Source organism: Dermacentor andersoni, chromosome 4 (assembly GCF_023375885.2).
Source record: "Dermacentor andersoni chromosome 4, qqDerAnde1_hic_scaffold, whole genome shotgun sequence".
NCBI classification, from domain to species: domain Eukaryota; kingdom Metazoa; phylum Arthropoda; class Arachnida; order Ixodida; family Ixodidae; genus Dermacentor; species Dermacentor andersoni.
Window position 1 is genome coordinate 145,720,660 of NC_092817.1, and position 25,304 is coordinate 145,745,963.

Sequence of the window (25,304 nt, forward strand, 5' to 3'; positions counted from 1 at the left end):
GGATGGGTGGCAAATCGAATTGCGCCAGGTCCGTTCATGTCTGGCATGTCTGATACATTGCGTGCGTTATGCCCGAAAAATTTAGCGAAAGACCACACAATATGCGGAATTTCGGTCACCGTTTCACATTGGTCATATAGGAGATTACATTGGTCACACAGGAGAACCCACAACACAATCGAATTGGCGTGGTTTGGCTCGGTCTACCGCCTATCTAACGCAGTTGCTAGCCTAAGTAATGTTGCGTTTGATGGTGCGGAGAAATAGCACTCATAGGCTTAGTTCAGTTTTTGAGAGCTCGGGCAACCCTCTCTGCACAGGGTAGTTGCGCATTACTCGTGATTTGCTCAAATTAAGCAGGATGTAGTAGCGTTCACCTCTCTATGCAGTTCGGTGCGTTCGGCGGAGCGGTGACATGAGTGTATGAGTAGAAAACTCCAAAGAGGTGCACCTTGGCAACGCAGCAGCCTTTGAATCATAAATTGGCTCGAGCGACGGGGCGTCGTAAATTTCAGAACGCATGAAATTGGCTCTTAATATTCAGCATAAGCGGTGTTCGAAATCACCCCTCTGCGACTGTTCCCTGACAGTTATAAAAGCTGATCTCGCAGCCCACACTTTTTACTAGTGCACGTGCCAGGGGCAATTACTGGAGCCGGCAACGCGTCATGGTTGCCGTGTCTTGGACGCCATTAATTCTCCGCTTTACAACGTAGCAGATTCAATCCCTAACAACATTTTCAGGCTTAATGTCGATCAGAAAGGCGATTTTACATTTCTTGTGGCTGCTTTGTAATGTGATCTCGAAACGAAAGCTGCATTGCTAACAAAAATATTTGAATTACAAATGATTTTTTTTTCTTTCGAGTAGTGAAATGCATTCGTGAAGCACCAAAGCTGTGCATATGCTCATTCGAAAACTTCGTGAAATATTTTTATGTCTGTCTTTAAATATGCTTTTGGACGTGATGTTAGGTGCTGTTGCATAGATCACCTGAATTTTCAGCCGTTACTTACTCAATGCAGTAAAATATCCACAGATCATTACATCAGCGTCATTGTGAAATCTTAAGCTGTTGGCCTGTCACTGTTCCAATGTTCCAAGAATAAGCGAACTAATGATATTTTTTTTCACATTTAAATGAACATGGGAAGGCATTTCAACGTAACATTGCTTGATCTTAATGCCATAGCTTGATTCTCAGCTGTTATAAATGCTTAGTTATTGTGAATTTTCTTTTTAATTTCAACTTAATCTTTGTGGAAAATAAATATTTCTGTTGTGTATAGGTATTTCTAGCAAAACTATTATAAAATAACGTTGGCACATCTGTCATAATATAGCAAAGCCATGTAAAGACCGTTCTGACCTAAAGTTCGTGTGTCCATTTTATATTTGAATGTTGCAATTAACGTGACAGTGACTGGCATAAACATCTTCGTTGCCTGGCTGGCGCCCTATTGATGTAATTCGGAGCTTCTACATCTGTGGCGTTAATTCCCCAATGAAAATTGCCCAGTAATATGCAACTTAAAAGTAGGAGACCAAGTATAAGCTGAAGAGAAGGACAGACAAGGTGGGGCACTTAAGAAAGTAAGAGAAGTCATAACGTAAGAGGGTCTTTGTCCTCCGCAGGATGAAAGAAGGCAAAGAGGCGGGGCGTTACTTGTTCAGTTCGCTTTTAAGAACACTTAGATCAGATTCCTCGATCGAAAGAAGGGATTTCATATGTGTTGATGTTAGCTTGATTATGACCCCTTAAAAGCAGGTTGTAATACAACATTTTTTGCTGCGAATAGAACGTGGTTGTAGGTCTACCACTCAGTGTATATCGGCTTAGCAAGGCATGGCGTGCTCGGACGAGGCCAAAAATGCCTATTGGATGCCTCAATCCAAGGCATTCGTCGTCTTAAAAAGCACAGTACAGCAGAACCTGCTGGAGCTTTATTAACCCTTTGGTGCCCAGCGTTGCCAGGGAGCAACAGCACGAAAAACATATTTTTTTTTTTGTTCTCGTGGTCTTCTACACACTGATATGCTTAGAGCTATAAAATAATACGCCGGAGTATTCTCAATCTTGCAAAGAGAAACCGAGAGCGCACTACCTGCACATTGTTCTAAGAGCTTCGTCCCCACTTTCCTACGTGTGAACAAAAGTGAAGTTTGCGGTGTCATATAAAAATAGTTGTTTTTTCGTCAATATTCAGTTTCGTCAATAGGCAGGTTAGCCGGTGCTTCGTGTGGAAGTCGTGCACCGTCATAACGTCTTGTTTACGCGCAATGAACTAAAAGAAAACTAGTGTTCTGGGAAACACTGGGCATACGTCGATGAGCGCATAGTGTTACGTATGCAAGTGCTTTTGGTGATACGCAGTTATTCAACGTTTCACCTGTGTTACACCACATTCGGGAAGACATGTATCGGGATACGCCAGGGCAATATGACAGGCTTGCAGGCAGGTATGATTTTCAGAGCTTTTGCTGCAATACAAAGCAAAGCAGGATATGCATATTGTTTCCTCTATTTGATACAGTCAAAAACAAAGTGGTGCTAGTTATTATTGCCAATTTTTATTATAGGGATATTTGGATGCAGACTACATAAAGAAACCAATTTCGACTACTCTTCTTAAATTTGTGTTATCAGTTTCTGTTCTACGTTAAGCGAGAAGAAGCTGGAGGAGATATAACAAATTTGTACCAGATGAAAAAAATTTAAACGGTGATCATGAAACTTCACAGCGACCTACGGGACGTAGAAAATCGAATGCTATGGCCGAGTTTTTAGGTGTTCTATTGAAACAAATTCCTCATCCTGCAGCCCGAAGTGGGTCGACGTGAGGGTTTTATGAAGGTGCAAACCACCAGCTTGAATTCACCCAGATGAACAGATCCAAGATACTGCACATGCGGACGCACGTTTCTCCACTGCGTCGATTACAAGGCGAATTTTCATTCGGCCAAGCCGCAACTGCTGCATGGCGTTTGAACAGTAAATGTAGCTCAGCAGCAGCACCTCATTATCTGTTTCCGAACAAAGACAAGTAATACGCAGAAGTGACGCGATAGCTACCGCAATAATAGTCCTAGTACGTATTGAATTTTTTCGCGATATCGATGCTACAGGGCATAAAAATACTGGTGCGTGGAGAGATAACTGAACAGCACTTAACCAGTGTTGCTGTAAAACTAAATTAATATCCTTTAACTGTGACTTGAAAGGCTTGTAGCTTCAACTTTACATTTATCATGCATACGATGACAATACATGTGTTTCAGATACTTGCTCATGTTCGTCAATCGTTGCTTATGGTGTAAGTTCACGAACTTCATATAGCAAGGAACGAACATCACTTGCCTTGCTGAAGTGCCTGAGCTTAACGAGCCGCAGTGTCGTGGCGTTTGCTACAGCACACAATGCGCGCATTACGGCTGTTTTCTACTTCATTTTGGCAGAACCACGTCTGCGGCTTTCTAACTTCGGTAGGGTTTTCTTGAATGATGAGATATGTGGCCCACAAGGAGCTTTCAGTAAAATGACACGAACTAGTGCAAACACTACTTACGGGGTCTTACCACGAGTAGATATTGCTTGATTTCACATGTCGGAGGTACGTATGACATGACAGGTTTCAGATAAGAAGCATCGCGGTTGGTTGGTTGATCAAGATGTTTCATACAGGCGGTGTTACTTTGGCACTCGGGACCAGCAATTTCTACGCATGTTCGTCTCTTTTGTGGTTCAGGAATCTGCGACTATATGTGTGTTAGTTCAGCGTCACGTAGATATGCGAGTAGAAGGCGTGAAATCTCCTTACGAACCATTCTCTATCCTTCGGGCAATATGATCTGCTCCAGACACGTGGTTGTAAATCCTCTTGTCTGTGGATTATCATGTAGAGTCTTCTTTGTAGGTTACCAATTTGCCAACATCCTCCGCATAACGAAAAAGCACCTTGCCCAGTTTCAAACGCTCATGTCAAGGTGCAAGCCGATTCTCTTCTTAACTATAAATTGGAGTGGCTTCGAACCGGGTAAACTCCTTCACTACACACGGCTCATATGGCGGTGTCCAAAGCTACCGAAAGTGGCAGCGAATTACGTCTTTAAGAGAGAGAGAGAGAGAGAAAGCAAGGACAGGAAAGGCAGGGAGGTCAACCAGAAGAGTATCCGGTTTGCTACCCTACACTGGGGGTGGGGGAAAGGGGAATAGAAAAAGGTGAAAGGGAGAGAGTGAGCACTGAGTACGTCTGGGCGGGACACTATGCACAGGGACACTATAAGCGGTCTCTTAAACCGGTGCACCTCAAGTATTGCAGTAATGCACGATTCGCTTTTCGTGCCAGTGACGGGTGGGGCCACGGTCCGAGTATCTTTGACTCGGTGAAAGGTCGTAAGTCGAGTCGGTGCAAAGTTTCCCGCAGAGGGAGGCGTTGTACATCGTAGCGGGGGCAGGTACACAATAGGTGCTCAATGGTCTCCTCGCACCCACAGGAATCGCACATCGGGCTCTCGGCCATTCCCAAACGAAAGGAATATGAGTTTGTAAACGCTACTCCCAGCCACAAGCGGTACAGCAAGGTTGCTTCACCGCAGGAAAGGCTAGATGGCACTTGTAGCCGTAGCGTGGGGTCCAGTTTATATAATCGGCAGTTGAAGGCACCTGAACTCCATAGATCTTGCGACTTTTTGCGTGCATGTAGGCGAAGTTCCCTGGCAGCGTCCGACCTCGCCAAAGGTATTGAACGCGTCTGAGTATCTTCGTGGGCAGACCGGGCAGCCTGGTCTGCTAGGTTGTTAAGATTGGCTGGTCAATCGGTGCACCTAATGCTGGTGGCCTTGAGAGCACTTCCTTTGCACCTTTTTCTGCTTTTTTTTTTAGTCCAAGGGGTACTGACCTGAGAATGTATCCACTGGAAGACACCATCACATTCCTTACTTCAAAAGTTATTGGTTAAAGCCAGTGATTTCCGACAACATTTGTTAGAAGAAACCCCACGGGAGAGCTGTTAAAGGGCAGGCCTGGAGCCCGTTAAAACGATGGTATTTCACGCGGGGCATTCTTCAACCCAGGGTAACGCAGCTGTAATAGCAGCAGGCTCGGTCATTGTCGATATGCCTGACTATGCGACCGCAGGGCAGGGGGAACCAATATGCTGCAATGCAGGCACTTAAACCACGTTGACTGACCAGCTTGTGTTCGTTGCAGGTAACGTTGATAAGCTGTGTATAGGTGTTCCAGCGCCACAGTGTAACCCAGGGATGCTGAGATCACAGTTATGCCCGCTTTAAACTAAAGTGGATCAGTATTCTGCCTCTCAAATGTTCATTGCCGATGCCACGTAGAGTACGTAGTGCCTCATAAAACTGACAAGGAGGTCTTTTATTGATCTTCCGGACAAGGGTTTTCCTATGAATAGATTCGCTGAGTCGAAGAAGCTGAGTAAACAATGTTTAAGATGTGAAAATACCAAGCAGGCTGCTCCCCAAGTACATGAGTTTCATCTGCCCATGAGGATGATGCCATATGGCCCAACTACAATGATAGTGCACAAGTGAACGATTGTATAGGTACATACTCTCGATGATAAGTGATATCTGTTTGACTGCCTGGTACGAGTGATTTTGCCTTTGAGATAAGATAGTAGACAAGTGCACATTTCACGGGCTGAAGAACAGTGGCTGAGCTTTCCCACAATCCGGCGCAAATGTGTTCAAAAGAACACTGCACCTTTAACATTCCTTGTGATTTTGTTCTGCATTGCGAAAATCTCAGAATGTTTAAAAACACCTCACGCCCGTCTGAAATTCGCAAGTCGCTTAATATATTTATTTTTGCTAAGCAGCTGTTAACGAGCAATAATGGTTTTTGAATTTTCAAAAAAAGTATTTCTAACATTCACAGATCCATATAATAGCAGGAATCCTAGGCTAACTTCCACTAGTTATTTTCATCTAACAAAATCAGGACAGTAGTTGAGCGTCAGGAAGGTTAACGCGAAAGTCCACAGGGTTGTTGGACTCCTTAAGAAAATTGTTTTACTAAGTGCACGTAGTGCTCCATCATTCGCATGCTGTCGAAATGACCGTAATGCTGGTGTAAGCGGGTAGCATTACCATACGTTTCTCTAGCGATACTAATGTACAGCTCTGGCTAAAATATTATCTCATCTCCCACGCTATCAGATATTTTATTGTTCACAATATGAATTACAATGTTTTCGTTCCTTATATGTTTCTTGTATAATGTCAGCAGTTGCCTATTCCCGATACTTGTCTGCTACAAGTGAGGTGATCTTGCCCATAGTTCAACAAGGTTTTATGACGTAGTGGTAACGCATAAGTCTGTTTCTTTAGGGAATTTTTTTCGGCGCTCACACGTACAAGAAGGTTGTCCCTATGGCCATCTCCTAAGATAACTGATTCCCTGCATACCTTGTGTAGCTGAGCACTATAGCTCAGCCCGACAGCCAGAATGCATTTTGCCATATACTTTACTTTTTTTGCGAACACGAACAAATCTGTTAAAACATACTATAAATAAGGCAAATAAGTATCCGCTAGCCGCGTCTATGCAGCAAAAAAGTAGGCCTTTCATCCAGATGCTGGCGCAGTCATGTGGCCTGTTCGTTGAAGAGTTCTGGAAAGAAGGACGTGACCAGAAGGGGTTCAGTGAGGCACGGTGAATGTCAGCAAACTAAAGTTTTCGTTAAAATTAGCGTCCGGTCGCTACAAACCTGATACGCCAGTTTTTAAGAACCATTAATTTTTCACGAATATTTATAGCCACCAGTTTTGTCGATATTTTAACTTGACAGTGCGGAAGAAAATGCGATGCCACTAAAGATTTTCATAGTTGCGAAACTGACGGCAGATGCATGGTTAAATCTGGTCGTAATCTTGCTTAGTAGTGACATTGTCAATAATGAACGAGTTTCCATACATACGCAACATGCTAATTGCTGCTTTGAGAAAGTTTGCTGAGAAGACATCATTAACAAAAATTTCAAGAGGCTGCTAGTGATAAAAAGCAAAATCATGCTGCTTACTTGTTTCATCAGTCGAAGCATCGTATGATGGATTGTCGTAGACTGGGGAGTTCCTAAAGAAAAATGTCAACGTAAAGTCAGTACTATACAAACATAGACAAAACAGGAATATATTTTCGATGCCCCTCCATGTTCTTCATGTCCATTAAAAAAATATAGTACAAGAAAAAAACTTTCGGAATGAAAACACTGATTCTAGATTCACCTACTAGTTAAAGTGTACTCAGAACACCACTAGCCTGGACATGTGGTTTACGGTAACCATTGCTCAGTTCTTTGCAATGCTAGGAGGTTATGAAAGGCAATGCTTGTGCGCAAAAGGTAAAATATGCATTAGTATTCTAACTTGTATTTAAATATATGTTTAACTGTAAGAAACTTAATTCATAACAGACATTGGCAGTGACATGATCATTAGGAGATGCATTAAGGTAGGAGGATAAAGAAATTACGTAAATTCTGAGGTTTTATGCGCCAAAACCACAATCTGATTACGAGGAACGCCGTAGAGATGGTCTACGCAATAATTTTTACCACATTGGTTTGTTTAACGTGCGCATAAGTCTAAGTACACGCGCACTTTAACACTTCGTCCCCATCAAATCAAGGCCGCAGCAGCAGGGATCGAACGCGTGAGCTTGATCTGAGTAGCCCAAGGCCACAAGCTACTGTGGCAGGTGGGAAGTGGGGATACTGGCTACTACCATGAAAAACGGCGCCTTAATGTTTAGCGAAAGCAAACTAAGGAAACCATTGACCAAATACCAATGTACAGCCTTAGCCCAAGGTCGCTGAAAAGTCCAGTTCTGATTTCATTGCTTTCGTACGTGCTTTCCCTTATCTACAAAAAAAGCAATCTACTGATATTTCTAAGGAGATTCACAGGAAGGAAAATAAAAGATCTTTCACCTAGAGGCGACGAACTGCCTTTCGAGTATGAAGTTCCACTACTCCATATTAGGTAAGGCAGATTTGCGATAATCGTCGAAAGAGACAAGAACTACTCACGTCGTGATGCGCCGCCTTCTCACCAGGATGACTGTGACTGCTATGGCTATTACAATGATAGCAATGACAACTATGACTCCAGTAGCAACGGCGCCAGCAGATCCAGTTGCTGCAATGAGAAAACACAAGTAGAGTATTCGAAATGTGTTATCATAAAGTGTGTTTTCCATTCTTTGGACAGTTTTAGTGCGTATTTGGGGGTTTAATGGGAAATAGAGGATGTTGCCCGATGTCTACGCTGCGATTACAATGCAGTTATCAGTTTTGAATCATAGCGAGCGGTCGAACAGTAGCCTCAGATTTGATATACTACTTTAAACCTGCTCTAGTGATGGATAGAAGGGACTGTACACTTGTTTACTATACGAACCATTAACGAATAACACCTCATTATCTAGGGATTTGGAACGGGTTAAACTGAGATTAAGATGAGACACTGGCACGGCATTCTTTTGAAACTGAAACAAGTAAATTCGCCTAACAATTTCGTTTACCAGTAAAAAAAATTCAAGACCAACCTTTTCCAAGTTTCACTCAGAATACTGGCTCCACCTCCATCTCAACGTCACGAATTCCGTGTAATATTCTCGCAGCTGAGCGTTCATGGCGGAGTAAATATTCTCTAAATTTGTTACCTGGATTCTTATGTTTCTTTAAAATGAATTGCAACCAATTCTGTCGATTAATTACCTAGATCGCGAGTAGAGGCTGTCAAAACGTATGATGTCACGACAAACTGCTGCGAAGCTTTTTTATTAACTTGTTTCTTAATTTCCTTTAAAGTTATTTGCAACCGATTCAGCCGATTAATTACTTTGATCACGCGTAGACGCTGTCGAAACCTATGACCTCATGACAAACTGCTCCGGAACATTTAGGGCGTAATTGCCAACCGCCAATCGTTTTTTCACCTTCTATAAATTGCCGGTTCATGTTGCAAGAGCCACCGCTTCCTTACTGCAATAGTATAATTTACTAATATAAGCTAATTTTACAAGTTGCCTATGTTTTCTCTTTAAATTTGTACTGGCATCACGTGTTCAATTTTGATTGAAACAAATTCCGAAAAAAACTTGGAAGTTCTAGAAAAGTTATTATCAATCCCCACAGTGCACTTATAATTTGTCATATATAGAATCATATGAAAAATCTTCCACCAAACAGTCTTGCCCAAACAGTCTTGCTTTCGTTTAACCAGAGGTCTCTGTGTGAAGACGCAGGCTGTATCCTTGCGGATTGAAACAACGTGAAGCTCTGGACTCCCTCTGGCTCAGTCGGTCGTCTAATGTGCTAATGCACACGGTGCGGTAACAGACGACTGAGCAAGCGTGACTGAGTGGCAAAGTTTCACAATATTCTCGTTCCGCGTGATCAGTTTCTGTGTCACAACGGTATGACAGAAATGCTTCCTGAGAAACGATACATAAACTTGTTCGTATAGAAAAGCTATTAAATTGCATATTGCATTATACCTTCTAAAGCTTTGCAATGTTTTCCGATTTAATTGTCCAGGGCCCTTCGTTCAATGGTAAACCTAAATAGTCAAAATCATCATGTCAGCGATGTCTAAGAAAAAGAATATAGAAATGGACGCGCCACTTCTATGAAACATCTGCGTCCGGGGCCATGTAATGAACCTGCCAAATTTATGCAATGAAAAGTACCAAGAAACACGTATATTTTGTGCGCCTTACGCAGTTGTAAGTACCTTTTTCTGTGACCTTGTTCTCCTCTGCAACACTGTTGGCTATTAACTGACAGCGATGGCCCTCGTACCCACGACGGCAGTCGCAAGTGGGGTTTCGTGCGGACGACGTCCATTGGCATGTGCCACCATTCAGGCAGAAATATGGTGGACACTCTGAGTAGAAACATAGAGAGGTACGTGGTGTTACAGACAGTGGTGTACACACTATTTCTAGAGGGGGGGGGGGGGGGGCGAACAATCTGTAAAGCATCCGACTCACTCTCTCTCACTATATATACATATATAACAAATTTTTTTTTTTTTTTGAGAATGGCACCCTTAGGTTTCCTACTTCTCTGGTTCACTTATAGCGAGGGTCTCGAATCTGGCAGCCTTATCATTAGGTAGGATACGAAAGTTCTTCAGCCACGTGCCTGTTCTCCTAAGTTCACGTGTTGCGTGACGCCATGGGGCAAAACAGTATGTTCCCCATCCGCCCACCATGGCTCTGAATGGCACTGGCTGACACTCTCAGGGCTAGATCTAGTCAACATCAATAGCTGCGTTAGTGGACGGATTGATAGACGTCGCAGTAGTACAAGTGGTCGTGCAACGCATGCGTAGTGCGGAAGTTGTGGTTTCGGCTCCTGCCGGCGGCGAATTATCTTTTCGTCCACTTTGAAAGGTAGGGTTGCTTGCCGTCACTTGAAAATACTAATATATAAGCTTTTTGCTGGACATATCATTTTGTTACTGGTCAGGTCGCCCATATGCACAATCTTGATTTTAGTTTAGCTATACACACGCTTAGCTATATGCGCCTTCGACTCTGGCTCATATAGGTAAGCGTGTGAGTCAAAAGGGGCTGCATTTTGCAAAGATCCAATTTATTGCCTATTGTTCACCTATTGTCTGTCGCGTAGTACATCCGTTTGGTTCTAGCGATAAATGATGCCGGACCTTATCCAAACCGAAGATCAAGGGCAAGAAGAATCGATTGTTACAAAATACAGTGCCATTGTTTCGAACTCGGTTCAGAAAAATACAACACGAAGTTAGACTGAATAAAGTGAAGAAACAATGGCTCTTTTCTGACGCTTGTGTCGCAGCCGTCATTCGTGTCCCGTCAAAGTGATGTGGTTTTTGGAATCATTCTGCCCAATCGGCTCACACGGCTATGTGTTATAAGCCTTTGTTCATAAAACTTATTCATCTGCAATTGAGCACCTTTGCGACTGCAGCGTTTCTTTTTTTATCGCGCCAATCACTACCGCGAGTGAATGGCGGCCAATAAGCAAATGATCTTGTGCAAGGGTACTTTTTGTGGGTGTGCGAACAAGGGCCACGTTTGTCTAAATATGGAAGGCAGTTTTTCTGCTTGCCGAGTTCAAGAGGATGGCATGTTTGTTGATATTGCGAAATGCGAATGGCATGACGCGCAAATGGAGATTCCGAAATATTTCTGTTGTGCGAGAGTATCAGAGCAGAGTACGTTGAAAATAACTTTAAGGGACACTGAAGAGAAACACCAAATGAGTTTAGACTGATAAATTACACTTACAAAATTCTACTGTGTTTAATTTTGCGGCAATGCGCTTTCCATCGAAACAGCCAAACAGAAGAGAAAAATAAAGGTTGCAAATAATTTATTTTGCAAATATATTTTGCGCTAAAACTCTAGTACCAACACGTCAATGCGACGCCATAAATTTCCCAGTTCCTCTTCTTTCACATTTCCGATGGTGTGGTTAGGCTCAGACATTGGCAATCTTTGAATACAATGCGCTGCATTCATAGTGAAAAGCTGGGCGAATTGAGCACCGATGGAAAGAAACACGTGGAGGAGCGTTGACTCGCAACTGACGCTTTATTGAAAAATATGTGAACTTATACAAATACGTTATCAAAAAAACCCAGATTCAAACACGAGCAGAAATGCAACAGAAATACACACCGATATCAACACGTGTGCCGAGCAAACGCGTGTCATCGGCTCAAGGCTTACAACGTAGTGCTATAGAAGCCGCACATAAGTAATAGAACCGCTAAGCAAGTCAGCCGGTTATTGCCGATAGTGCGACAACTAGACCCATGCAGACAGCACTAAAATTCATGACGTCATGGCTGGCTGGTGCGGCAACTTCAAAGCGGTGTTGCCATTCGCCTTTAGTTGTTTAATTGCGCCTTTTCCGGCATACCATGCCACTCTCTAGGGAAGAGTGACTTTTTAGGTATTCAAGAAGCAAAACTTGCAATGGCAGCTGGAAAGTTCCGGTAGAATCCATACACAATTATTTTCTAAGTTGTGCGCGAGTATGCGCACAGCACGCTTACTTTAATCTACTTTTACTCCTGCCGTTTGAGTGGATCGAGATAGTGCGTCCATCTAGCTTCGTCGCTTTTGCAGCCAAACGCACTGGGCCGTCCCAGGAGACCTTCTACCCTTGCACGGGCAAGCCAGACATGTAATTCACTATCCTGACATCCCGATTACGGTGGTGCTCTTCAGCTTCCTGCAGCAAGTATTCTGTGCCTCCTCTGCAATGGCGGCGCTGCGCCAAGGATGGGTACTCGCATACCACGCTGCACGCCCGGACTCTATTGGGCTAGATTTTGTTTGTGCTTCTTTACACGGTCATCCTATTGTCGTCGGTAAGCAAACCGAGGTCGGGAATCGTAGGTAAACAAATACTCTCACATGAAATGTGTTTTTTTCTCATGGATGTTCACTTCAAAGAAACAGTGGTTTTTTTTCTTCTTCGCTTACCTCCGCACAAACCTTCATCTGAGCCTCCGGCGCAGTCTTCCAGACCATTACAGAGTAGGGAACGTGCAAGGCAAGTGCTAGGTGATCGAGTGACGCAGAAAAATTCATTTTCTTTGCACAGTGCACTGCTCCCTGCAATCAGTGAAGAAGAAACCACAAGAAGGATTCAGAGGTCTTAAACGAAAGAGCGACACTTGGATGATTAGCTCAGGCTGTGCTGCGAATCGGTTCAATAGCCTCCTCAGTTCCCGAAGACAGCTCAGGGGGGGAGGGGTTGTGTATTTGTTTTTCAAATCTGCTCTCATTGCCATAGGTCAGCGCAATAAGCCGACACTTACTCGTACTCGTTTATCCGTAATTTCGCACGCTACATACCCATTCGCGGGCACTAAAACTCGTGAGCATATTCGTGAGAACTCGTCATATTGTAGTCACCTTCATTCACCATAGCCCGGCCCCCGCTTACACTCATACTCGCTTCATCTCCCGCTCACCAGAACTCACTCGCATACATACTCGCGTCATCTCGCGCTCGCCGACGGCCACTAAGTTTCCTACGCAAGTCAATTCAAAATCGCCTTCATTACCTTTCGTCCTTATTCGCGCGCACCGGCACTCAGTAACCTTCGTAATCATGTTCACTCATTTTCACCTCCACTCACTCAATTTGTCATTGACTAACGCTTCGTCTCACGCCTGTGGAATGAGGGTGGAGTGAGCAGGAGTCAGTGTACTCGCGAGTAAGTATGTCGAACTATGCTAGTCACTGAGTGGTTTGCCAAAAAGGGGAAAAATCTCATTGCCTGTGTGTATGCCGCGGTTGATTTATCAAGGCAGTCTCCCTATGCAAGTGCGGAAAGTAACTATCTCTTCATGCTGGTCATCGTACAAAGTCGTATTTATCCGCGTAAGCGTACAGATGAAGGATGAACACCGTATGGTAAGAGCTGACGCGTTCATGTTGCATCCTACATTTCCATTTCCACTCGTGGTATTCGAAAGGTATTTGAGGGGCGTTCTGTCTAGATCCAAATGAATTCAATTGTGACAGAGAGTGTCTAAACAACTTATATTAGTTGCGCATGCATTAAGTTTTTGATCTGAGAATTGAGGGCAATGTACCTAACGAGTACCAAGGGAATAAGGACGCTGTAGCGAGGCAACTTAGCTGAATTGCCATTTGTTGGGCGGGTTGGGAAACTGAAAGCATATTTAGCGCCAGCAAACAAGGACGGAAGGGAGACGACAACACAATGCGCTAACTTCAACAACCTGATTGTCAGGAAATACACCTGTGTAACCCATGCACAGTGGCGCCACCTTATCCAAATCTTGCCCATCTTACCCATCGTGTTGTCGTCTCCCTTCCGTCCTTGTTTGCTGGCGTTATATATGCTTTCAACTTAGCTGAACCAGCAAAATAAGGAAGTAATCTGCTCATCGCCGAGGCACCCAATTGAAGATCTGCAAAGTACAGTGCTGACAAACTCTGTAGTGCTTTATGAAATTTCGGAAAGCAGAGAGAAAGAGACGTAATACAACGAAACGTAAGCCTTTAGGTACAAAAGTGCCGTATACTGCTAGGACATTATCTTGCAACTTCTTGTCATCTTTCTAAGGGAATCGTGATTTCGGACAACAAAAGGTGGTCGCAAACTCTGTGTTCATTTTTCTATTGCGTACACAAAATAAAAATTTTCAGTCACATCTATATATGAATTGAATCGATAATTATATCATGTTACCCAGTAACCGAAAAACAGATAGCGAGCCAACGTCAGACCTGTTTTAACGCAAGCGCAATATCTTTGTTTTCAGGATGTAATAATGTGCTAGCGCCTTTAAAAAAACATTTTCATAACATGCCCTCCGAACAACAAGAAATTTGTAACTTGAGTTTTCCGTCCGAAGATAATTTCGCTTACACGAACCTTAATAAAAAGAATAGGTCAAGGAAAAATCTCACCGCATTTCTCGTCAAGTCCGTTGGGACAGTCCTTAACGCCGTCGCAGAGCAGTGACCCTGGAATGCAACTCTCTCCGTCATGGCAGTTGAAATGACCACGTTTGCACTCCATAGCAAATGGCGGCTGGGGGGTAGCCGGAGCTTGACTCGTCAATGGTGCCCGAGTAACCTCTTTTGTGGGAGCAGGAGGTGGTTCTGGAACATGGCGCGTACGACGTTGAGACAGCTAACTTTCACAGTAAAAATGTTTCCAGGCCATGGTGATGGTTTGCGCAATGATGAACTTTACCCACCAGAGTGGGGGAAAAAGTGATTCTAAAGACAGCTGACTTAAATCGTGTCCGGGAGATAAGAGAAACTGTAGTAGAAAACTGATCACCTGGTTGCGCCCCGAATTGCGAGACAAGAGAGCTCAAATGTTATAGGACTTTATTTCATGCAGTTGTCGTTTCGTCTATCGCCGCTACCATAATGTTTACGTGGAAAAAAATATCGGCAGCAAAGGTAAAACTTAATTTGCCCCAGAGAAGAGTCGATCTTAACGCATAGTGGTAAGTGTGTTAGCCATGAGAAAAACCAGCACGCTTTTACAGTTATCGCAGACCAAAGCGTGGGCCCTTATTGCAGTGAAGCTTTCTTTGGCGTCTTCGGGTGCGGTGTATCCCACTTGCTATGGTCTTGAATGAGTTACTGAAGGAGAAGAAAAAAGATCTCGCAGTATCGCTTTTTAGTTTTTCCATATTGTACCCAAATTTATTACGAAGTGGCCTAGTTTATTCAAGGACAGCAGGCCCAATTTACTTTCTACCAGCACCCGAAGAACTTGAGGAGCCGGAAGTTTCATATGGAGTTGCCTGTATCTGTATAATAAATAGGATGTCCTCGGCTTTCGTGCACGAAGCTTTAAAATAGGATGGATATGTCTACATCAATGGAGCCAAACTCATGTTGTTCGGAGTCTTGTTGAAAAATTCCGAGTATTTTGTTCAGTTTCTTACGTCCAATCGGTGAGGTAAACACTAACAAACCAAATTTCAGTAGATGTACCAAATGTCACGTAATCCAATTCAAGTGTTACAGAGAACCGCAAGAACGTTAAACTAGGAAGCTTCTACCAAGTTGTAGATGGCGTCCTTATTTTCTCTGTCAAAGAGAAAGATGACAATATATAAAAGTATGGTCTGATTGTGTGCTTTCACACGTGGTATAGCAACGCCAACAGATAGACTCAGTCCAAAAGCAAGCTGTTTATCTGTTACTGAGCCTAGCAGCGTCAATAACAGCACGCGTGCGTTCTTTTCACGACACGTTAAAAGATCAAGGCGAATGTAGCGTAGGGAGATTGAGGAAATGCACTTCCCTGAGCTGCGAATCTGAGATGAACAGCTTGCTCTTACCCAGAGACCGTTTGATGGTACTGCTATCCCACGAGTGCGAACACACTCACATAGCATTTTACGTGGTAAGGTCAGCTAATTACATCTATGTATATAACTGTAGGTCAGAGAATAAAAATATCCTGGTGGTCTTTCAATGAGACTCCGCAAAGCAGGCTTTTTATTGTTTCTGTAGAACCGTCAGCCTTTTTTTAAAGCTTTGTGTAATGTAACACCTTGTATACTATTTGACAGAGTATTTATAATCAGAAACTTATCAACACGCTAAGGCGATTCGCGAGAGAAGGCACTCGCAAGTGATTGTGGTAATCATGAAAGTTTTCTCTCTTCTACGAGCGCTTCTAACTTCTCTGTGACTTACTTTATCAAACAACTCCACACTTGTGCGCTATAAAACCCAAGGTAATAAAGAAAAGATCAAAAAGAATGGGAAAGCGGTACAAACTTGGCCACAAAAGCAAGGAAACCAACTGAAAGAGGCGCCTCAACATCATATAGCGAAATCAACAAAAACTTTGAACATGAGACAACATTTGTATCAAGAACAGCGTCTCGCTTCGTTGACTGCAATATCCAGGGCCTCCCCCTGCGACCCTTCCCTTCCGTTGACCCACCCCACTGAACTGTAACTGGCAGGTACAGAGAAATACACGCACGAATAGCAAGATTAGTTTTCTGATTACCTGGGGTGACGGTTTGTGGTGAGGACATGTGCTGTGTAACTGGTGCCGTGGTAGGGCTGTCGGAAGCTGCGGTTGCTGGAAAACGATATTTTATAAGCAAGAATGAGGTCCCTGAAACAATAATCACGTCAAAATTAGCCACGGACTCCGGACAGGCCACCAAATAACGCTCCAATACTCCATGACGTTGCTTCACCGAGAAAAAACAAAGCTTCAAGCTCAACTACAATCGGAGTGTTTTAGAATTGGCAGGTGCTCATGTCGAAAAGGAAACCATCAGTGCAATATAATCCTTCCTCTCTACGTATTGGCTTGATAGTTCAATAACAGTTATTATTATTTTTTTTTTTTTGCAGGCCGTCATGTACAGTGACTATAGGGTGACTGCCTCTTTTTCTATTATTTTTACTTCAGAAAAAAAAAGAGGCTGACAGAAGAGCGGACACCACGAGGGTCGGCTCGCAATCATGAATACGTCCACAGACACAAAACTTTTCATCTTTGCTCAAATCATGAGATGCCACACTGGAAGATTTAATTTCATTCGCTTCTAATGACATTAGGTGCAACGATTGCCATTTAACCCGTGCTGGTGCTCCACAGGAAAAATTAATGTCATTTGGTCATGACATCAATGGCTATCATTCTAAAAAAAATCGCGAGAAATGTAGAACCAGGTATGTGTACAGTGTCTGAAATATGGGGTGGCGCTTCACTGGAATAGCAGTAATATAGAACTTCTATTTCAGAACGTCTGGCCCCCATAAGCCAAGACGTGGTTTAGCCAGCTTAGTAGCCATATCCGATAAATTGAACGCAAACAGTACCACTGACATGGCAGCGCTGAACGACTACGCTCAGTCGCAGCAGGTGAAGCGGTTAGTTGCTGTCTACTATGCATTGCGAGCAAAGCACACTAATCAAAGGAAGAGGATTGATCGCCAAATAGACGGAGCAGCAAGGCGCCGGGACAAACTTGAGCCGCGAATTCATGCAAATCTCGTTCGCTGTTGCAGTTGTGGTGGATACTGCTTCCACTGTTCACCGAGAACGTTGGACATTTCAAAGAAATGAACGTTGTTTTGAAGGCACCCTGACGAGCTTTGGAGCAAGTCACTTCAAGCAAGCCTTCCCTGTCTATTCAAAGTTGTCTATTCCGACTTTACGTAACTTTTCTACAATCACGGCATATACTTGCTATTGCACTTGGATTTACGGAGGTCCTTTGGGTTATTTTGGCACAACCTTATGAGAGCAAACACTTCCGCCTGGCTCCAGTGCGCTTGTCGTGTTGATGCCGTTCGAGATTGCGGAAACATTCGTTCACACAGGCGCCCGATTGTTGGCAGTATGGCCGACTAGTAAGTCGACGGAGGCCAGACGTCACTGCAGTGCAGAGTAAAATCATTTTATAACAGCCTGTCGTACAGCTTTTTCTTGTTATAATGACAGATGCCTTATTGCAGGCAACATTAATGACCTTTTACATGAACGCTTCTCAAATTACGCTCAATGTCATATTTTTCTTTGTTTCTGGAGTAGAGAGAATAAATTCGCTTCTAGCGCGAAGCCGAAAGAGCTTCTCTAACAATTCGGGTGTTACAGTCATTTCACTCTAACGGGATTAAATATTGCTGTGTGGTAGCCGAATAATGTCATCGAAAACTAATGCCATTCGACTGGAATGGCAATGAAACATCCAGTGTGAGAGGTGTATTAGCACTCAGAAGTAATGTTTCAAAACGTTCGCTTCAGTTATTTTAGCATACCACAACTTTGTTATAATGCATTGGGACATAGTTATCGTTGTACTGAAATAAGCTGTGTGTACGATTACTAAGTATCATGCAAGTGTCAACGTACCAGGTACAGGAGCTTTTGAAGTAAGTTGTTTCCCTTCGCATTTGCCACGACGCACGTCAATGTCATCGATGGCGACGTCACTGCTTCCCCCTTCGGTCCGGCCGGTAATTACAACCTGCGCAACGCAAAAGCGAATAGAATTAAGTCCTAATAGAACAAAAAACACAACTCGAAATCTTCCATTGCATCAACACAAAGGTTCAACAAAAATTCAGGATCCACAGCTGTTGTCCCTTTAAAGGCTTACGCCGGACCGATTAAAATTGATGTAGTGTTATTCAACATGCGTGGTCCTGACGTACACTCTATTATATGACCTTAGCCTGACGTCTTGCTGGTATGAGAAAGACAACAGAAACTCTTCGCGACACGAAGTCAGGCTCGGAACATCGGTTTTTATGAGGTTATGGAATATCATGGGCCCATGCTTTTATCTTAACACTGAAACAATTACCTAACCTAAGTAAGAGAAGGTCATCACGCTAGTGCCTCGTAGTGTACGGCCAACACTTGTTATTGATGTGTGATGCGCCCAATATACTAAGCAGATTGTTCCCTCTAAAGCTTTTGCATCACAGGTGTACTCAGGGCGTTTGTCTCCCACGCACGGATACAGAGCAGCAGCTAGTTTTCTCTCCACGTCCCGCCTCATCTTTTGCTTCATGGAAACATTTTGGCTGGAGCAATATTTACACACTTATAAGCGCACGTCCACGTTATGACTGGGTTGCCTGCTTGTAAGAAAGGCAGTCGGCAGTGTAGTAAGTGAGCAGATGTAGACACACCATACACGAATCTGATCACATAGAAGGTTGTCGGGCGCACTACAAGGAACAGTGTTTTCAAGATATCAGTAACAATTAAAGCTTCCCTTATGGCAAAAGCGAGCTGGCTCTGGGATGGCCCCGTCCAGTGCTAACAATTCGATGTACAGAAGATAAAGCACTTTTCCTCTAAGGCGAGATGACAGGACATCTGGCCTGGCCTTTCTAGGCGATAAGTGTAACCAAAAGAAAAAGAAACATTCTTGTTCCATACAAAGGGAATGTAACACCTAGAAAAAATCGTGTGATTTCTGGCACCTTATGTTCTCAGGAGAAAAACAATGCGCTTGGTTAGTCATAACAATCAACCGCTTGTCGTAGCCGTGTGAACAAAAAAAAAACCATACACCATTCAAAACTATTCTTTACTGACAGCGTGATTGTTCCAGCAGGTAGAGATGCGAACACTTAGGAAAAGTGAACGCACAGCTCGTTTTTCCCGCGGGTTTCTTGCTTTCTTTTTTCCTAAGTGCTCGCGTCTCTACCTTCTGGAGCCACCACATTGCAATCTTTCAATGATTGGCTAAGAAAACCACCCTGCTCCACATTACTTCCTAATACACCCTAACCAATTACGCCAAGTGTGGCACTTTTGCCGACAAGGCCGCTGGTAAAATAACGTTTCCCTCTATATGATGTTATATTTCGATAAGCCTGCTACCTGCAGCACACATCTTGCGGTAATTTGTTGCGGTAGCGTTTCGCTTTACTTGCTGATACTTAACACAAAACAACGTGCGCAGGGCCAAACTGTGATTCAGGAACATTTGCAGATGGTGACTGTGCGTCACCACAAGCGATGGCATTTTAGTGACACGGGCATTCGTGTGAGTTTCCCAACATCATAGCGTATGTTCACTGTGTGGGAATTCAAGGGCCAGTGCCATTGAATTCTGGCCAGTGCCCCCAGAGAAAACATTGCGTGTACACACGCCTGCGGTCAAACGGCGCTTATGGGCAGAGCGCGTGAAAAAACAAAATTGAAAATATTCTTTCAGGGTTCGAGCGACAACGTCTTTAGGAGCGCGAATCGTCCCCATGACGAATCTCTATACGTTACAATAAATGAGAAAAAATGGGGCTAACCGAGGGGCCCGATGTTTAATAATAATAGCATAAGAAGCCAAGAAACAAAGACACCAAGGACAACACAGGCGAAATTACTTGCACTTAATAACAGAGTTAAAGAGACGAGAAATTAATGGAAATGAATGTGGATGGAAAATGAAGTTGCCGCAGGTGGGGTACGATCCCATGTCTTTGCCTTACGCGTGTGATACTCTACCAATTGAGCTACCGCGGCGCCTTTTTTCTCATCCACTTTCTTGGTTATTTATGTGCTACTATTAAAACTAACCCTGGGAGTGTTAGCCAGTTTCACCACTTCCAAACCTTGGCGGCGGATGTGGAACATCCTTTCTGCCGCAGGCGCCAAGAGTACGTCATATTTTTGGGTGAACGCAAGTCGTCAATAAACCCACGCATGCTACCTGAAGGCATCAATGTTGCCGGATTCAAAACCCTCGTTATGTAATGAATGAGTAGAAAGGGGTTTAATCTAGGGACACGATTTTTATTAAGCGGATCATAAATATGGTTAGTTTAGTAAAACCACACTAGACTAGAACTAACCATTGGCTTAGTTCTAGTAGCAACACATAAGCACCCGAAAAAGTGGGTGGGAAAACGGCACCGTGGTAGCTAAATTGATAGAGCATTGCACGTGCAATGCGAAGACGTGGGATCATTTACCAGCTGCGGCAAGTTCTTTTTTTGTCCACAATAATTTGCATTAATCTATTGTTTCTTTAATGCAATAAGCGTGTGCACGTAATTTTCCCTTTGTTGTCCTTCGTGTCTTCGTTTGTTGGCTTATGATGTACCCGATATACAAATTTTTAGCTGCAACGCGTAAATGCCTTTGTTGCTAGGTTAAAAATTCCCTTCCGCTCCACACCCGGATGGCTTATGCGTTAGGGGAAATGATATAAAAACGAATTGACGCAGCATTACGCATTGCAAAAATGCCTAATTCAAGAATAGCCTTCATGTCTTTCGAAAACGAAAAGAATGTGTAATAATATTTCGACTTCGCATTATTATTATTCCTTCTATTTTCCTTCCTATTAATATCATTATTATATTCTTCTTTAACCGTAGTAGTAGTATAGTAGCTACGGTATTAGTAGTAGTAAAGAAGGGATTGTTAGTGTCGAGCGCCGTTTGTAAGATTGCAAAGGGGAAGCCTGCTGACTGGCTTCCGTTCAATGAGCATGCAGCTTAGGCTCCGTTTCATATATGATGACCTGCAACGCAATACTTCATGCAGTTGCTGCGTTCTCCTCAAGACATACTTGAGCGTATTTTACCAGCACTAAGGTTAAACTGTTCATTGCTTAAGCTCAGTACAAAATTACGTTACGATTACGTTACTTCCTAATGCGAAATTTGAGCGCAGCAAATAAGCTGTTTCACCTTTTCGATAGATTGAGGCAAAGAAATCGAGCAACACATGTATGCGCTATCACAGAATTTTTTATTTATTTTTCACACGTATTCCTTTAACAAAGACTCCACTAACAGTTCTTGACAGTCATGAAGGAAGCTTTGTGGTCGGAGAAATAGACTGATATATGTTCGACTTGGTACACCAATGCTTGATTCTCAAAGACGAGATCTATACAAGTGCCTCGCGAGGTTGTCACAGCCGTGGGACGCGTTACGAGCGAGAGGAACGGGATGTTCTCCCGCATAAGTGTTAGGAAATTGCTGTTTGTCTTTATGTCAACATTAAAGTCCCCCACTACTAACATCGGTGTGGATCGATGGACGGTTAATGCGAGTTGCAGGAAGTGCACGACGTCTTTCGTGAGTGCGGTAGGGGCGAAGTAGGCAGCTACTACCAGCAAGATAATTTCGCAGTGGCGAACGGCAGCGGCAATTTCGGCTCGGGCGGTGCACATATACAGATCCGCCGCCACCGATCTGGCTCTCTGATTGCCACCGCACAGGGCGAACGGCAGCGGCAATTTCGGCTCGGGCGGTGCACATATACACATCCGCCGCCACCGATCTGGCTCTCTGATTGCCACCGCACAGGGGTTGCATTGGAGGAGGAGCGAAGAAAGGAATTAAGTTCGAGCCGGCGCTTTGACAACCGGAGACTCGCAGGAAGAGGGGGGAGGGGGGCGGCGTGTACACCCAGCGGCAAACGATGGGGGCAGAAGCGCGCGCAGCAAGCGGACAACACGATAAAGGGAGGAGGGAAGAGATAGCAGCGACTGACTGATGCTGCTGACGCCGATAGTGAGTCAACCCCAGCTGCGGAGTTGGTTTCAGGGACAACGCCGCCGATGCCGACACAAACAATATGATACCCTCGCTTCCGCAGCGCTAAGAACCAGGTCTAGCCGTGGGAAGGTGGTCACGTATTCGTCGACGTGCCGGGGCCTACGTGAAATAACCGGCGCGTCGGCAACTGAAGAGCACCCTATCCGCCACACAAGAACAGGGGGGGGGGGACCCTTTCCTCCTCTTTCTGCATGGCGGCGACGGTGTTCTATGCAGTCACGTTATCTTGACTCTCTAGCGGCGTCAGCGGCATCCAGCGGTATCAGTCGGTCGCTGCTAGCGCTGGGGGGATGAAAGGGGGGCGGAGCTGGTTATAAACAAAGCGCTTTATGCTGTCGTTCATACGTTCCTTTAAATACTGTTTGTTGCGTTTTTCATTTCCGGCCCATCGGCGGCAGTTTCGCGCACATGCTAGCGCAAACATGTAGGGCCACAAATCTTTACGACGGTACGAGCGCAGTGACCGATTTTTGACGCCGAACTTCTTGCGTGTAGCTTCTACAGCGTTGCCCGCTAAGTAGGAAACGCGCGCGAGGTGGTGAGGCCGCTTACCGTGAACACGCGAGGAAGATCAGCTCGTTCTACGGTGAGCAAGGTCCATTGGGTGGGCGCAGTCGCCTGCACCGTCGTTGTTTGTCCGTCCAAGTGGCGGCGCTCGTCGAGAAATCCCACACTCAACGATGCTCCCGCTAGGAATGCGAAAACAAGTTGCAGTTCCGCCCGAAAAGCGAATCATTGATCCCTATAGCAAAGTATTAGAGGACAAAACGAAGCGAGGCTCGTAGTTTCATTGGTCGCAGAAATTGCAGTGAACATTGCCTTATTAATAAAGGGAAGTGAGACATCCACCCAAACGTAGCTACGTGCTACAGAGAAAACCCATACGGGTTCCTCGAAAGAAAAGCCTCGCAGCTGAAGAAAACTGCGTACACCAGGACTAGAACCAGAGACCATCGCCTTTCCGGGACAGCTGCTCTACTATCTGAGCTTACCAGGCGGCTAGCACAAGGCAGGGCGAAGCCGAATTCGTCAACAACTCGAGGCAAAGGCAGGAGTTTGACGTAATAGTTCTCCAGAAGCCCGCAAGAGGGTAGAGCGGCTGCCCCAGAAAAGTGGATATCGGGGTTAGAGTCCCGGACCAGGACGAATTTTTCTTCAACTACGAGGCTTTCTTTTCGAGGAACCCGTATGGGTTTCATTTGTAGCACTTAGCTACGTTTGAGTAAATGTCTCATTTACCCTTATTAATTACTTCTCTCCACCTTGCATGTTTCCGCAGAACCATTACGTCGAACATTGCCTTATTATTTACGTTACTCAACATGGGGTCACGCCTGCACGGGCAAACGAGCGGATTTCACTCTATGGCTGTGAACACTCCCTATGACAACACTGGCGTGGTAAAGAGCGATAACAGCAGTGAGCGAATATGCCATTTGGGCTGCCTACCGCTTCAACACGGAATCGGCGCGGGAGAACACAGCACACACGAAGCCATCAGCCCTCGGCGAGCATGGCCTTTGTACCTACAGCAGATTACCTCCAAGATAGGGCTTGCGTGGTCATGCTCTGCCGCACTATTCGCAGCCGCCCTCGCACTAGAGAGAACGAGTGCCAATCTGGCTCTTTGAGTGAATTTTTTGAAACACAATTTACGTTTCGCCAAAGAATACTCACAGTTCTGCTTCATATTATAGTAGAGTCTTAAACACACAGCAGGGCCTAAGGCGAGAGCCTGACTCTGCACACTGCCAAGTGATCTTGCAGCCATATCTTCTGCATCGAAGAGGAGGTAGTATCCTGCATAGTGAAACACACACAAGATTGCTGTATGCGTAAATAAATAACTAATGAGGTTTAGAAGTGTGCGCCGACCAATGTTATGCCTAGTCGGCCAGACGAACCCAAAGGTGCAGTTAGTGATATTTCGAGAATGTATCAGTAAATGTTGCCTTGACTGTAACTGGGCCACATTTCGTAGAGTACCTTTTCATCTTGTCTTCTTTTTTATCCCATGACGCACTGAGTGACTGGTCACATAAAATATAGAGCGGCACCCAAACGATGTCCCGAACAATAACGGAAGATAAATGTCACAAGATACCGATCAAGAAATAGGCGTCCCACATTCATTCACCTGGTAATCATTAGTTCAATAGTCGTCTCGTCATGTGTGTTTCTGCGCGCGCGCGTCTGTGATACATTTGCGCGCGTGTGTTAGTGACTACGCATCATTAGCTTTCCTATTTGGCCATTTCCACAGTGCGCGTGCAATAGTGCGCCCTTCTATCTACAGCGACTCCCCTCTCTCTATATCTCCAAGTGTTTGCAATTAGATGCTCTCTAATACAAGCAAGCTATTCACCCAGGCCACGAATAATTATCGTCCACATGCAGTCTACTTGTACCCTCGAGCCGATCTTTCGTCTCCTTTTAGACTACAGTGTGACTACATGCGCTGGTTGTAACCAAGTGCGGTCCTTTAATCACGTCACAGGTAGAACTCTACACCTTACCAGTCGTCTGGACCCGCCATGAGCGAAGACATCAACCCCTTCGAGACAGGCACTTCCCAAGAAGAAAATTTATGCATGGCTAGCGTAACTTACGGTGCTCGCACAATAACTTCCGCGTACATTAAGCGCTCGCGCCACCACAGTGCCAGCAAAGGTTCTTCGCACTTCGAGATCATGTCTGTGCTGCGAATT

At 44.5% G+C, this 25,304-nt stretch overlaps 1 protein-coding gene across 1 annotated transcript in view; it reads right to left on the minus strand.

Moving 5' to 3' along the window:
* Nucleotides 1-5,804: 5,804 nt before the first annotated feature.
* Nucleotides 5,805-25,304, minus strand: part of LOC126537740 (MAM and LDL-receptor class A domain-containing protein 1-like) — a 204,840-nt gene continuing 185,340 nt past the window's right edge. Inside the window, exons 50-59 of the mRNA XM_050184828.3 lie at nucleotides 24,274-24,396; nucleotides 23,149-23,285; nucleotides 18,422-18,536; nucleotides 16,559-16,633; nucleotides 14,479-14,673; nucleotides 12,513-12,644; nucleotides 9,767-9,919; nucleotides 8,059-8,167; nucleotides 7,051-7,103; nucleotides 5,805-6,641 (exon numbers count right to left, since the gene is read on the minus strand). Of these exons, the coding sequence (XP_050040785.3) occupies nucleotides 6,616-6,641; nucleotides 7,051-7,103; nucleotides 8,059-8,167; nucleotides 9,767-9,919; nucleotides 12,513-12,644; nucleotides 14,479-14,673; nucleotides 16,559-16,633; nucleotides 18,422-18,536; nucleotides 23,149-23,285; nucleotides 24,274-24,396 (1,118 nt within the window). The 3' untranslated portion in view covers nucleotides 5,805-6,615. The remainder of the gene's footprint in view (nucleotides 6,642-7,050; nucleotides 7,104-8,058; nucleotides 8,168-9,766; nucleotides 9,920-12,512; nucleotides 12,645-14,478; nucleotides 14,674-16,558; nucleotides 16,634-18,421; nucleotides 18,537-23,148; nucleotides 23,286-24,273; nucleotides 24,397-25,304) is intronic.